The 16441-nt window shown below is 34.4% G+C and overlaps 1 protein-coding gene across 2 annotated transcripts in view; it reads left to right on the forward strand.

The window, feature by feature from the left end:
* The window catches only part of RALGPS2 (Ral GEF with PH domain and SH3 binding motif 2), a 163083-nt gene extending 147677 nt beyond the window's left edge, over positions 1–15406 (forward strand). For both annotated transcript variants that reach the window (XM_068541309.1, XM_068541310.1), the window contains 3 exons: positions 4569–4674; positions 6932–7023; positions 9702–15406. In XM_068541309.1, coding sequence (XP_068397410.1) covers positions 4569–4674; positions 6932–7023; positions 9702–9731 — 228 coding nt within the window. In that variant the 3' untranslated portion in view covers positions 9732–15406. The remainder of the gene's footprint in view (positions 1–4568; positions 4675–6931; positions 7024–9701) is intronic.
* Positions 15407–16441: the final 1035 nt, after the last annotated feature.

Consider the following 16441-nt stretch of genomic DNA (forward strand, 5'->3'; position numbering starts at 1 on the left):
AATAGGGACTTTATATGATTGTGACTTAAATTTCTTAAATATGTTACATTGTGGTTATATAGTAATATATTCTTAGGAGATACATGTTGAAATATTTAGAGTCCAATGTTATGTGTGCAACTTAACATTTAAATGTTCAAAGAGATCAAGCAAATGCAAAATGTAGATATATGGGTAATCATTGTAGCATTGTTTCAACTTCTCTGTAGTTTGAAACTTTTCAAAATTAAAAGCTGGAGGAGGAAAAAAAATCACTAATGAAAGTATACCTGTTCATATATATAAAAATAAATACGGGAGGAGGAAATCTGGAAGCCTACACCTCTGTGTTTTATTGCTCTCTAAAGTATGAATGTTTTTGCCTGTGAGGAGCAGAGCAGACTTGGGAAGAGAGAATAACCAGGAAGAAAGGAGGGGGACTATGGTTTTATTATGTCTATATTTTTGAATGCTTTAAGATGAAAACATTCACTGTAAAATTATTTTTAATTGAAGTGTATTCATTATAAAAATATTTTTGCAGATATGTTTGAGCCTATCTCTGCATAGTAATGAGTGAATAAATACTGTTTGATAAGTTAAATTTTAAAAACCAAGGCTACACCTGAAAAAGAAATCTGTAACATATATAAAGACCTTCCACAACTCAGTAAGAATAAAACAACAGTAGAAAAACGGAACAGGAAGATAAAGAAGGTGAAATATAAATGGTTAATAAACATGAAAAGGTGGTGAACCTCACTAGTTATCAAAAACACAGATTAAAGAAGATGCCCTTTTTTTTGGCCATTAGGCAGAAATTTTAAAGATTGATAATATAACACTAGCCAGGATGTAGGGAAACATAGACAGTTGGTGGAAATTTAAATTGCTATTGTTTTTGCGGTGGACAATTCTAGTCAGTATTTAACTTAATAACCAGCAATTCTTTATCTGAAAGTCTGTCCTATGGAAATCCTTGAACAAGTGCACAAAGATATCTATAGAAGAATATTCCTGGAATATTTATATTATCAGAAATCTGCAAACACTGAAAATACTTATTATTAAGGAAATTCTGATAGGTAAAAACCACAAGTCAGCGTAAGTATACCCCCATTTGTATATAAAAACCAACAGCAACAGAAAAGTCAGTCTTCGGTGTAATGCATAGAGAAAGGTCCAGATGGCTACACCCCGAAGGATGATGAATTCTGGGGAGTGGGATGAGATTCAGCTGGTGGTTGAGGGCATTTGCACTCTATGTAAAGGGGCTTATACTGTTTGAATTACTTTTTTTTTTTTAATTGAAAAAAGAAGCACTTGATGCAGATGTTTTTAGGGCTAGGAAAAGAATATTAGAAAATCGTGCTATCTGCTTTGACATAAATTATTAGCTGTGAAATCAGCTGTTCTGTGGTATTGCCAGTTTGAGTCTTCATAGTATTAAAACTTCCTAATCCCTTTGGCTTTCATTTTTGTAGTACCCATGTTGTTACAAATAATGTGATGTGTTCCTTCTTTTCCCCATTTCTTTAAAATTGTGAAACATATACATGCAAAGATATACAGTATACATGTACATTTTAAAGAATAATAAATAAAATGGACACCTCTATAACTCCACGCAGCGTAAGAAGACAGAGCATTACCAGAACCATCCAAGACTTCCCAGATAGCGTCCTCTTCCTTCCTTATCAGCCATACCCACAGCCTATCACTGTCCTAAATTTCATGTTCATCACTGCCTTGTTTTTGTTCAGGATTTTACCATATGTGTTTCCTTAACACACTGTCTCATTTTTGAACTGTACCTGAATGGATTCACATATATAGTTTTAAGCACTCCCTTTTTTGCTTAATATATTGTTGATGAGATTCATCACTGTTGATGCATATAGCTGTCCTTTATTCCTTTTCACACTTGAATAGTCTTCCACTATATGAATCTGCCATAATTTATTCATCATTCTACTGATGGGTATTTGGATGCTTTCCAGGTTATTGCTGTATCTAACAAGGCTACTATGAATATTTTTGTGCATATGTTCTCTAGGTTATATACCAAGGAAGGCAAACGTTCAACTTTACAAGAAAATGCTAAATTGATTTACGTACTCACCAACAACATAATGAGGTTTTTCATTGTTCCACACCCTCACCATACTTGTTGTCAGACTTTTTAATTTCGGCTAACCTAGTAAATATGAAATGGTACCTTGTGATTTTAGTGTATACACCCCAGATTATTGAGTTTGAAGTTTTTTTCATGTTGTTGATCATTCATGTCTCTGCTCTAAAACGCCTGGATAAATCTTTTGCTTATTGGATAGTGTGTTTTCTTACTGATTGGTAAAAGTTCCTTATATACTCTGGATACTAATCTATTAGCAGTTATGTGTTACTAATATCTTCTTCCAATTTGTTCAATTTGTTTTTTTCACTCTCGTTGTGATGTTTTTAGTGAATAGTTCTTAATTTTAAAATAATAAAATTTATCCTTTCCTTTATGCTTAATAGTTTCTGAGTCATGTTTTTAAAATAAAATACTTCTCTAACCTGAGATCATCAAGATATTCTCCTATATTTTCTACTAATAGATTTAAAGTTTTGCAATTTGCTTTAAAATCATTGATCCACCTGGAGTCAGAGGGGTGTGTGTGTGAAATGTGTTATGAAATAGGCATTCATTTTGATTTTTCTGCGTGGATGAGTAATTTTCCTGGCACCATCTATTGAACAGTCCATTCTTCCTTCACTGATCTGCAGAGCCCACTCTTGTCGTTTGAGTTTGCATATATATGCACAGATTGCTTTCTAGACTTCCATCGCCCTGTCAGTCTCTCCTTGTCCCAGTAGCTCATGGTCTCAGTTACTGTAGATTTATAAGCCTTGTGTAGCAAGGCAAGTCCAGCCTAATTCTTCAGGAGTGTCTTGGCTATTTCTGATCCTTTGCTCTTACATGTAAGTTTTAGAATCAGCTGCTCAAGTTCCACATAAAACCCTACTGGAATTTTTATTGAAATGACACTGAATCTGTAGATCAATTTAGGGAGAATTGGCATCTTTACAACATTGTAGCTTTTTCTTCATCTCATGGTTTTTCTCTGTTGATTTAGGTCTTCTTGAATGTCTTTTAACTGTTATACTTTCCTGTATGTCTTTTGTTACATATATTACTAGGTACCTTTCCTATAAGTGACTTTTATAATTCTAGTGTATAAAATTGCAGTTGACTTTTATATTGATCTTTTCCAAGCATCCTTGCTGATCTTTCTAATTAACTTGCTGGATTTTCTGTGTAGATAATATCATCTGTGAGTAATGGCAGTTTTATTTCTTCCTCACCCTTATACCTTTTATTTCTTTTCTGTTATCTTAGTGTGCTGACTAGGTCTTCCAATTCAGTGCTGGATGGAAGTAGCAATGGTGGGCATCCTTGTCTTAAAACTGATTTTGAAGTGTTTATAGCATTTTACCCTTGAGCATGCGTTGCAGGGTTTTGGTTTGGGTTTTGTTTTGTTTTGTTTTTTTCTTTCCTGCCTTGTTTTGTTCGGGTTTTGTGGGGGGTTTGTTGTTGTTTGTTTGGTAGGTACTCTTTATTGAATTAGGAAATTCCGTTCCATTCCAAGTCACACAGATATGCATTATATTTTAGCACATGGTTTTATTTTACATCAACTGAGTTGATCATATTTTTTTCTTTTAATGTTAATATGGTGATTTATTTTAATAATTTATCTAAAGTTGAACTAAGCTTGCTTTCATGAAATAAACCGAACTTAGTTGCAGTCATTGATTTCTAACATTAAATCACCCTCATATTCCTGGGATAAATCCAGTTTGGTCATCATGTACCAGCTTTTTTATCCACTGCTAGATTCAATTTGCCAATATTTTATTTAACATTTTTTCATTTATGTTCATGAGTAGGATTAACTTAAATTTCTGTGCTTTTATAACAGCCCTTTTTTTCCCATTACTAAAGTATAACTTTATAAAAAAAAAGAATAACTAGAAAAGTAACAAGCATGCTAAGAGTACCTTCTTTTTGAGAAATACAAGTAAGAATATATTATGAAGAATTGTGATGGCGGTGCTGATTCATTAAATCATCAGGTTATCAGGTTTAAGATAACACCCCTATTACATTGGTACACCTTAAACTTATACAATGTTATATGTCAGTTATATTCAGTAAAGGGGGGGTGGTGTGTGTGGAGATAACACCTCTATTAAAATGCAAGTGTGTTTCCTATAAGGAAGGAGTGAGTTGTAGCACAGTAACAAAAAAAACAACACAGATAAATTTACCAGATCTACTAACAGATCATGGTCTTTGGGAGTGGATGCTAGGACAGTTAACTTTTGATGAAGAGTTGAAGCTGGGAAAGATCTGGAAAGTAAGAGACTATCTGAAGAGGGCATGCCTACATGGAATTTAGTAGTAAGAGGCCGGGAGCAGACCTGACCAGCATGAAATCTCGTCTCTCTCTAGGAGAAACTGAAAATACGCTCTGTAACAGTTAATTTTTACATAGAATAAGCCATAAATTTTGTTTCCATTAATTATTTTTTTTATCTCTCAGTTCAAATCAACATCAAATAAGAACGTGTCTGTAGTAGGATGGATGGTGATGATGGCTGATGACCCGGAACATCCGGATCTCTTCTTGCTGACTGACTCTGAGAAAGGTGAATCATTAAAATAACTAGGGCTTAAGGTATTGCATATACACAACTTTCGATAAGCCAAAATGTATCAGTAGCTTAACTGGAATACACGACTAGGGGCATTGTTTGTGTAGTTTAATCTCTTGGGAAATATTTGTGTCACATAATGTAATGTAAACTAATGATAGCAATATTTTTAGATATCAATATCTATTGATTGCTTATTTAATAAGCTTATTAAATAAGCTTATTTTCTTTGCTACATGGGCATAAGCTTGAAATTAAAAACCCAAATAATCCCTAGAGAGCTAATAACCAGAAAAGGAAAGAGGGAATTCGAGAATCTATAGACCACTGTTACTTTAAAATCTCAGATTTACAGTATGCAGTACCCCTTCGTTTATATTCTGAGATAAATTGTTATTCTTAAGCTCTGAATGTGGCAGAAGTTTTCCTTTAAATGATTTTTATCCCATTACTTTTAATTAATTAGTAATTTGACTCAAACCACTTTCCAAATAAGTATAATTTTAATTATAATACTTAGCTTACAATGTATAGAGACATTTATGAGTAAAAGTATTGGCTCTTGACCGTAGGACTTTTAAAAACTTTAAAACTTTAAATAAACTTTAAAAGGGGATGAGAGAGGTTGGAGGGTGGGCTGTGTAGTAGAATCAGATCATACCTTCTCACCCTGCCTGTGCCTGTTGTGGAGACCTCAGTGATCATCAGAACAGATCCTCATGTGACTGCAGCTCTTCCTTCGTAACATCTGCCAGCTGTTGATAAGCACCACAAAGGAAGCCAGAAAGGAAATTCTTTCATATCTGCCCAGAATCTTCCACTTCAGCAGCTCACTACTACTAAAATGATGTTATATTACCTTTTACTGACTGTAAAATTATACTCTCTGACTTCTGTTTATTTAGAATGCATATCCACAGATATTCTGCTTTTAGGATATTGTGGTACTTTAAGTAAAAATTTAAGAAAATATGCAGAAAAAGTTAGTGCAGAAAAAATAATAGCAAAATGTTATGTTTTGAGATGAAATAGATTGACTTACAGAGTAAGGAGCTCCTACTCAACATTCTGAATTCAAAGCCCCAGCCTCCACCCTGCCAATCCCAAAGGCCTTCATTATTTATAAAAGATCATTTTCATGGGGTTCAGTTAACAAATTATTTGTTTTCCATCAATTCCTTAGTGTGTTTGTCAGAACCGTTTCAGAGTACAAGGTTTTTATGAAGTCTGTACTGATGGTCTTTTTCAGGGAGGAGAGAGTAGGTAAATGGCAGCTGTGGCAAGCTGATCAGACACGTCTGCTATTTAGGTTGATCTAATGTTTGCATCTGTGTTTAACAAGCAAAAAAGTGTTATTTTAGTAATTAAACATTTGGTGAAGAAAGCTGTTGCCTCTGAAAGTAGAAAAGTCTTTGATAAAATCTCAAAGAAGAGCTGTATAATGCCTACATATAGATCAGGCTCTTGAGCCATTGAATTCAGTTACAAAGGAAAGAGTAGCACTCAGTAAGAATTGGGAGATAAAAAGAACTCAGGTCAGTGAAAAAGGGGAATGAAGCTCAACTTAGGGCACCTATACTACGAGTCCTTTCTTCTTTTCTCAGTTTATTACCTTAATACATATAGACATATAAAATATCCTTATTATGTGACAGTTTTGAATTAGAGTCAACGTAAGGTCTAATACATACAACACACATGAAACAAATGAATTTCTAATTTTCTAAAAGAGAAAAAGTTGCCTTCTCAGATTTTTCACATAAGCCCTCACTAGACCTAGAAATTTCTCTAATAATTTTGACAAATGTTAACTAAAATCTGAAAGCATAGGTTATATTGATGTTAGCTGATTAATCCTTAATCACATTAATTAGCTAATGTTTAAGTATTAAACATGTTAAAGCATTCTGGCCTATAAAAATTCAGTATTAGCATCTACTAATATTTAGATCATCTAAATAGTGCTGAGAAGTGATATTCTGCACTCTCATCCACTCATACAAATCTAGAGAAGCCAAACAATTATTTTATTTAAATATACTTTAAAGAGCATTTAAGAAGACAAAATACTTCTCTTCCAATTCATAAACAGCAAAACAGTGACTGTCTGAATAAATGATAGCACGTGAATGTAGCACAGAGAACTCTTCGTTTTATTTGTATTGTAAAATCAGGTGTTAGAGAAATAGAATTCTTAAACGGAGAACTGTCATCAATTTTTATTGTTTCCCTTTGTTTTTAATAATTTTAGGAAATTCATACAAGTTTCAAGCTGGCAATAGAATGAATGCAATGCTGTGGTTTAAGCACTTGAGTGCAGCCTGCCAAAGTAACAAACAACAGGTAAGCATCTCTCTTAATCCTCAAAATAGTCCATAAATTGAGAATATATTTGAAAGAGTTCCAAAGAGAAGTAAGTGGACTAATTTTTGGAGTGAAGTAGGGAAATTGTTCATATTCTATTTCTTGTTGACCACAGTCAGCAAGACATGAAGTCCACATTTTAGAGAGGAGATGGGCAATAAACAAGTGAACAAATAACAAAATTTCAAGTAGTAAAAATTGTATGAACAAAATAGAGTTACATGATATGGAGTGATGGGAGTAGAGACAGACTTTAAATAAATAAGAGTGAACAGCAAAGATCTCCCTAAGGAGATGACAGTGACATGAATGACAGGAAGGAAGGGCCATGTGAAGATAAGGGGGAACAAAGTTCTGGTGGAGGGAGCAGTAAGTGCACAAAGACCCTAAAGATGGAACAAGCTTCAGGTGTTCAAAACAGGGAACTGTAGCCCTTGTTGGGAGAATGTAGTGGGAGGCAAGGAGACTTTAGAGAGGTAAAAATGTGATGGCACCTTAACAAAAATTATTCTGATTTGTCTTTATTTGTTCTATTGACAATTTTATGCGGGTTCCTGTGCTTTCAGTGAAACCCAAAACTATGTGGACTTTTTGTTTGTTTTTATTTTTACTGAAACAAAGATGGTCTAACTCAAAGGCTTTCAGCTACAAAGGGGAATGAATCCATAGTGGTGTTTTCCCCAAACCCGGTTGCAGATTTAAAGTTGAACCAGGGCAGGGTAGGGCAGACATAAAATAAACATAGTCTTTTTTAGGCCAGTTTTCAGTTGAATATATTTGAAAATTTTATTGTCTTAAGGTACTGAAATACAGAAGTATATGGTAAGTGTTATCAATAGCTAATTTTGAATAATATAATACACTATTCAAGTTTATAAAGCTTATAAACATATTTTCCACCGTGTGCTATCAGGATCTAAGTTATTACCCCTTTTTTGATGAAGGAAGAAACTAAGGCTCGGAAATCCTAAATGACCTACACAGGGTCAAACAAGTAAAAAATGGTGGACCTGAGACGACACAAACTCTGTCTTCATCCTATAGATTCATTCTTCTTAAATATTGTTGGAATGGGCCTTGTTCTCTTATAATTTTTATTTCAAATATATATGAAAGACTAATAGCAATATTTGCTACCATTTTTAACAATGTCCCTTAAGGACATGAAATACCATAGAGCAAAAATTACTTTCTTGCCCCTGTCAAGTTAGTGTCTGGGACAGAATGAAGGAAACAGACCTTCTTTTGCCTAAACCAAGCTTTTCAGGATTCAGCTCCATGGCCATACATTTTCTTTAAATGTAGCTTAAAGTACTGTATCATTTCTTTTTAATCTCAAGTTTCGAGATTAATCTAGACAGGGTATGCGTACCAGCATAGAGGTTCAATTTCTTTTTACTATATTAGTGGACTTTGCTACTGAACAAGTCAACCGTATGTGTATAAATGGGGTTTTTAAAATTTGTTTGTTTCTATACTTGGAAGAATCTGAGAAGCAGCAAATTTATAAATGGAAGCTGTGAAATTTGAAAACTTTTAGTAGAAGACTCTAACTCAGATACAACACCTTAAACCGTAGTCAGGCAACTTAGGAGGAAATGAAAATGTTACTTTAATAAAATATTGGGTTTCTTAGAACCAGACCTGAGAATTTATACTTTAAGTACTCTTGGATTTGTACTGTTGTATTTATAGTTCAGTTATGATTATATTGTCAAATAATTTTTCATTCAGAAGCTGACACACGTAAGAGATTAATCTTTTTTTTTTTTTTAGTATCCCAGGTTTTCAGAAAAAGGTTGCTAAAGTGTGGGAACTGTTAAGCTTTTTTAAAGGACAGAGAAATGACCACTGATGCATGAATATCTCTACCAGCACAACTTTGGAAAACTGGTAGTAAAAGTTAAGAGCATTTTTTTTTAGCATGGTGAAACCCTCTTTAGTCCTTGACTAGAGGGTTCATTAATTTTTAAAAACAAAATATATTCATATTTCTAAGAATTATTGTTGAATTTCAGACTTAAAAGAAATCAAATTAAATTTGATCCAGTCTATAAGCAGCAAACTGTTATATAAACTATAGATTTTTCAGAGTCACAAAGTTTCAGGTAAGAGTTTATCTAGCAATGAGTTTTATTCTTTTATACTCATTTTCATGATGATTTCATAAAGAAATTCTTAGTAATGTTCGTTATAAAATTATCTGTGCTGGATTTTAAAATTTGCATGTAGGAATTCATTGTAATACATATAATGAAAAAATAAATTATGACAAGCATGTTTGTGTGGAATCTCACACTACTAGGGCCATACTTACTCTTTCCTCATTCATTTATTCACTCAGCGAACATCTCCTGAGCTCCCCTGTGTTAGACAAGAAAGATACTGTCTCTGCCCTTTTTCCCACCCAGATTTCAATTTATTGGAAAAAGTATTAACTCATCTCAGTGACTTTCTCTCAAAAATGTTCTAGTGTATTTTATTCATTATTCGTAAACAATTACAGTACCTTCTATCAAATTCCTTTTTTAAAAAGATATTTAGGTCAGAAAGATTTTAATATTTGGGCTCACTTAGAATGACAAGGAAAGATAAGAAATAGTACTTTGAAAAACACCTTTTAAATACTATCAGTTTGTAATGCTTATATTTTTTAGGTTCCTACAAACTTGATGACTTTTGAGTAAAAGCCTGATAGAAAACAAGGTGAACTGTTATCTTAAGTGAAAGCAAGGACCTGATGAAAGAGCGCCAGCTATAAACCAATCCTGTGCCAGGAAGAGCCCAGAGGTTCCATCTCAGCCTCTGGAGTTCTGAACCAAAAAAGCACTAATTTCAGGGAATGAAGTGAGATATTCCCAGAGAACAAATTGGAGTTGCAAAACAAACTGCCATGGACCATGCTTCTTATCTCTGAACTGACCTGTGGAAACCACTGCCTTAAAAGAATGAAAGGAAAACCAACATGAAACACCAAATAGTGTGTGTGAATCTTCTGGCGGTGCTGTGCTTGGAATAGATAGTAGCTAATTTGCATTTCTTTTAACTTTGTACTAATTTTGGAGGGGAGAATCGCCTTTTTTTAGATACACTTTAAAAAGAAAAACATATTTCTTATGGGTTACATTAGGAGCTGGTTTTGAAGTGAGGTGTAAAGCTACTCCAGCTTCGTAGGGTTCTACCAGCAGCCTAGCGGAAAGGTTTGCTTGAGCTTCCATTAGTCTGCAGCCTCACTCGCTTTTTCACGGCAAGAGTGTAGGAATTAGAAATATTAATAATGTGAGTTGTTGGAGTTTGTTTGGGATTTGGGGGGGGGTTGTTTTGGATGGGGGGAGATTTTTTAAAACACTAAACTTCTGAAATTTAGTACTGTTTGGGGTACATTATTTCCTGCAGGAGGTATAAAGGCTGAGTGTTCATATGCCAGACACTTTTTTCAAGTGGGCTCCAGAAAACATGGTTGTTTTTAACTGGGTTTAAAGCTTGGCCTTCTATATGAATTCATTGTTGGACCACAGATCTGCTTAGTAGAGAACTGTAATCCCAACCTAAACTTTTCTAAGAAGATTTTACAATAACTACATTTTTCAAGTGAATTGGATTATCCCTTCTATCACTCACAGGTGATTTTTATCATCAAGGGTGATGTATTGATATTTTATCAGGATAGTTTCTTTTACAGTGTTTCATGTGCACAATGCCAGTTATTTTTTTGTTATTCATTTTCATTATTTTTGCTCAATATGAGATTCAGGATCACATTTGTTTAAAAGAGAGTCTACGTATGTATGCATGCATGTATGTATTTTATTATAAGGCATACAAAATAATTTTCAAAGGGAAAAAGGTGAAAGACTGAGATGCTGGGAATTTTAAGTATCAAAACTTTCCTTCCTACTTAACCTTCCTTTATTACAAACATTTTTCTCTAAACTTACTATAGGTCCTTACGATGAAACCATATTTTGTCAGTAGTTGATCAAGCAGTTTTGTGAGAGCTCTTTTATGCAATAATGCATTTAGCTTTTGAAATAAATGTTGAGTTACAAAAAAAGTTTGAAGGTGAAATGCCTTAGAGTTTTAACAAAAAACTGGCACTTGAACAAAGGCTGTGTGTTGGATGTTACAAACTCATGAGGCATCATGAATTTCGGCCGTGGCCCAGAGTAAGAAGTGCTTTTTGACTGGTAACTTCTAATAGACTTCTGTTACTTTGGGCCTCACATAAAATTTTTCAGATTGTATTCTTGGAGAATTTTATGCTTTTTTTTAATCATAAGTATTTCATACTTGAATCCATGAAACTTAAATAGAAAATATTGCTTATTAGAATAATTAGCTAAAAAATCTATCCATTGGAAAGTAGAAGAGCTTTCCCTGAGTGCTTAGTTTTTAAATTTAGTTTTCTGTTTGGAAAGGATAGTAAGAGTTCAAATATCTTTCTCATATAGCACAGTTAGAAATGCCATTACTTCTGGTTCTGTGGAAAGTGACATGAGCTGGAAGAGGGCAAAATGTGGCCTGTGCTAGTGATTTTATCTCCCAGCATAGCCCACACTGGGCGCTGAGAAGAGGCCCTCTGCATAACCAGCATAGCAGTATTACTCTGTAGACCTTGCACATCTGACTTTTGTTTTAATTTTCTTGTTTATTTCTCTTCAGAAATAAGTGTTTTTAACAGTGTGTGTGCTTTTTAAAAAACACTGTGGATGAAAACCCTGTGGATTTTTTATTACGTTTTCTGTTTGTCATAAATAAGCTAAAGTAGATAAGTTTCTGTGGAGATAACGCACCTGGAAGTCAGAGCCTGACAGCCCACAGTTTTGCCAAAGAGAGAGCTCCACTGGAAGATGTGTTTGATATTTTCAGCGCTAAACGTGAGGCTGCTTGTGCAGAGTGAGAACAGTGCTGAGGTTTGGTGACTAAGTCCATGTATAGATCTGTGGCCTCTGACCGACTGAAACTGAACCGTGCAGCGGAAGTCACCATTATTTTTCTGTCTTCAAATTTGTCCATTCAAAAGATTGCTCATTGCTTTTTAAGATGAATTTAGCATTTGAAGCAAAGACCAGTGAAGGAAGTGAATTAAAGTAGTATAGGTGAATTTTTTATCTGTAATTCACCAAATGAGACCTAATAATAATTCAAGCAAAAATAAATGTTACCAAAATATATTAAATATTTAGGCAGTATATTAGTGGGAAGGTGAGATTTTTCTCCTCTTGTTAAGCCTGCCCTTAATAAATTTGTAAAGTAGCGACTCAAAAGCTTGAAATTTCCACCAATATTAAGCTCATTTGTTTCTCTCCAAGTCAAGAAGACCTCATTGGAAATTCCATTATAATTTAAATTTAAGCTAGTTTTTGATAAACATAATGATTGGTATATTATCCAGCCTGGTGTAACAGTATAATACCACCCAAAATACAGTTTGAGGCACATCTTATTTAACAGTTTGTTTGAACATGGAAGCTTATTTTTCATGAGGAAGTAACATAACAGTTTTTAAAATACAACTATAAAAATAGCTGCTGACCTTGAAGAGCACTGTTTTTGGTCTCATGCCCCCTCTTTGTTTGAGTTCTGCTTATTTTTTTCAGAGGCTTTATTTTTACCATACCTCCAAACTGTAAGAATTAAAAGAACCGATCAAACACACCTTCCTATTACATTTTCTTCACTGTGTAGATATTATTTGCATAAACATTACAAAAAGGGATCCAAACAATTTGAGTTTGAGTATTTTTTTCTCCCCAGGCATGTACTTCAATGACAAATGTTTTCCTGTGTGGAAAATGCCATATGACTATTGCACTGCCTTCTGTATGGACTGTCTTGGTATTGTGTCTTTTTGTATGTCAAGAACTAGGGTGTTTGTAGCTGCGAAGTTTCTGTAAGTGGCTTTATTCCTCTTCTAGAAGATTTATAAAGGAGCCCAAGGTGCACTGTTATAGAAGGAAAAAATGTTTACGGTCTCTAGTGTATACACCTTATATATTAGTTGAAACCAGGGCCCTCCAAGAGCAGCCTGACCTATTACTCTCTTAGGATTACTAGAATTTACCTGGCCAAATGATTTGAGCGGAAGTCTTTTTTCTTTTTTCTTTTTTTTTTTTTAAGGTTAAATCTGTAAGTTATATATGCCTTTACTACTGAAAACAAAACTATAGGACATCGTATTAATTAGAAATCGATAATAATAGTAGATTTAATCCATTAACTTTTTAAAAGAACGTATCCACTATTGATTTCCTTCCTGTTTTTTTGAGGCACATTCCTTTACAATGAGTTTTTAAACCACCATATTATCTTTTTCTGCAAACAAGGGGTACCAGCGTTGCTTAACAGAAGATAATCTTCAATTTTAAAAAATTCTGTGCTTCAAAGGCTTTTGAAATAATTGGATCCCTTTTTGAAAATGAAGATGAATTTTTACTGTGTCCCCATGGAACAATAGTACAGCTGTTGCATGAGTAGGTGATACAAAGCAAGTGGTGAGGTTTGTCTGACTTCTTCAGTGATCTTTTAGGGTTTGCTTTTATTTTCTCTCTCTCTCTCTTGCTCTCTTCTTTTATATTTCTTTCAAACATAGTAAATTTATAATTCTACAGCCAGAATAGTATTCTGTTTTTTTCTAACAAACATTGTTATTTAATCACATTGATGATAATTATTTTCTGTGTGAAGTCAACCTTTTCAAAATGATTTAAGTATTGCTGGTTTTGCTTCCTTAAAAATGGCTTGTGTCTAAAGTAATTACTTTTTTCTTTTTAGAGGATTCCAATGAAAGACATCTGTGCATGCAAACTTTTAAGCTTTTGGATAGCAATTTCATTACACTGGTATCTCAAGTATGTAGTGTGGGGAAGATTTGGTCAGTGCCTTATCAATTTGAAGACCAACTTTAGGGCATCGAGTATGATAATAATCATTTGCCCTCTTACTCCTCTTATTTCAGGAGTGTGTGCTATCCCTCTCTCCACCAGCTTACTCTTTCTCACAGCAGGTCTAACAAAATGTGTGCAGATCGCTCTAGGTAATTGTTGCATTCCACCTTGGCTTTGAGTCTTTTTACACAAGCTCCCTCCCTGCTCCTCTCCTTCCAGGGTAGAAGATTAAAATTAAACCCACCAAATCAGCCTTTAGATGAGCACTCCTGAGAACAACTTTGAAGAGCATCCATCCAGCTGAGTTTATTTTTATTTTGTGTTGTTGAAATTGTTGTTTTGAGCATAGATTTAATTATGTCCTTTCAGAAAATCCTTAAAAGAATACAGTACAGCCAGAAAGATCTGTTTGGGTTTTATTAAAGCTACTGAAATCCCGAAATGAGAGTCCCTTTGCCCAGAAGTGAGATTTAGTTCAGTACATTCTTATACTTAAATAAGACTCAGACCAAACAAGCAGTCACTTAACCTACCAGTTTTTGTTTACTTGAAAATACTATGTCAGGAAAGTGAAAACAGCTCCAAAATATAAATTAAAGAGAAGTTAAGAGAATAAGCCAATTCTCAGTAAAACCAAAGCTTGGAAACATTTTGCTTCTCCGAGATTATTGCAAGATCTGGAGCTACTCTTGTTCAACTGAGTCAAGATGCTATTTTCACATTTTCTAAAGGGCTAGTATGTTCTAGAATAGGCAAGTAAATTTAGTCTTTAAAGCCAAATGAAGGGTTAACTCGTCCTTGGGGGTTGTTAGTAGGACTTAAAGTTTGATTCTAGTCATTTGGACTGCAAAGTGGTGATGGGATTAAAGGAATACATAATTAGAATGTTTTGGGACTGAACTTTTTTTAAAAATAGACAAGTAGAAAATTTCGTACTTAGCTGTGCTTTAGATATGAGGTAACAAATATTAATTTTCCCATGAAGATATCACTTATTAGAACTATTCACAGATATAGTCCAGTAATTATTGACTTACTAGGTCTGACAGAGTAGCTGATAATAAGTCACCAGACTCTCAAGAGTTTCTATACCTTGATTATTGACAAATCCATTGTTTTCCAGCTGACTGAAGTATGTTATGTGTGGGGAGGGGGTGGGGAACTCATTCACAGTGTAATCTAAAGGAGATAAAAGCGTCTGTGGGGATCAATATCCAATGATAATAATATACAGGAAAACACAAGCCATTTTTATTCTCCTTCATCCCGGTTAACTTGAGGTACAAAGATGAAGTACTCATTTGCACGATGACCTCCTGGAGTGACGTGCAGCTTGGTTCCTCTCTCACTTCTTGTTTCTGTTTAATATGCAAATGTGAGTGTGAGATCTTCAGTGTGTTTGCATAATCTAACTTAAAATGAATTTAAGTACAGTTTTCTGAAATATTTCTATTGGAATAAATTACTTAAAAATATAGATTGTGTGGGGATAGTTTTGTTTCCATATTTACTTTTTTATCATTAACTTTTAAATAAATGCTCTAAGTTGATTTTTTTCCTCTTTCTAAAATAGTTGACAAGGATTTTGTTGGTACGGGGAAGCTTCTGTCTGGGTAAACTTCAGTTGCGCTTCTTTATCCCGGAACAAGGATGTGCCCTGGCATGCTGACAGATGGGGCCTTGGGGAAAAGAGGTCCAGGGTATAATATTTCCAACCATATCTCCCCACTCCAAGTATGTGATATAATATGACCAGTCCCCATAGAGGCCCTCTTTGCTAGTACTGTATTTCATAGATTCCAAAACATGACACTTTCACTTCTCACCATTTCTGAAAATAGAATCCGTCTTCCAGCCTAGGGAGCCTTAAATTGGAAGAAGTACAGAAATACATGTGTTGAGTCTCCTATAAGTCATCGGCTGGGGTGTTTGCTCTGCTCTAAGAATTCCACATGAGCTTGCCTCTTAGGAAGCTTGGGAAACCTCCAGACAGGACTGAATGCCCAGTGTTTGGGTAAACCACAACCCAATTTTCAACTATTTTCTCACCTTTCTGATGGCCTTTGAAATTTTTCCCTGTCCCTGCACTAGAACCAAAAGAGAGTGACAACTCTCTGATGAGGTCAGCCTGTCTTTACCTCACACAGTACCCCGTTCTCCCATGTATGCATGCTAAGTTTCTGGGTTCCCTTTTCTGTTTCATTAGTTGTTTTTCCCTGAGCCAGTACTATATTGTCTTCATTACTGTATTAGCTGTGTAAGTCTTGATATCTGGTGAGATAATTGCATTGTTCTTCAAATTTGCCTTAGCTCTTCTTGACTCTTTCTTCCTCCCTATGAATTCTAGAATCAGTGTGTCAAGTTCAGTGAAAATACTGTTGGTATTTTTATTGGAAGTGCTTTCAATTTATAGATTAATTTGAGAGTTAACAGTTTGAAAAGTTTACTCATCTCATTTGTGAACATGAAATGTCTCTCCATTTATTTAGAGTTTTTAGTGTCTGTCAGTA

Source organism: Eschrichtius robustus, chromosome 3 (genome assembly GCF_028021215.1).
Source record: "Eschrichtius robustus isolate mEscRob2 chromosome 3, mEscRob2.pri, whole genome shotgun sequence".
Taxonomy (NCBI): Eukaryota; Metazoa; Chordata; class Mammalia; order Artiodactyla; family Eschrichtiidae; genus Eschrichtius; species Eschrichtius robustus.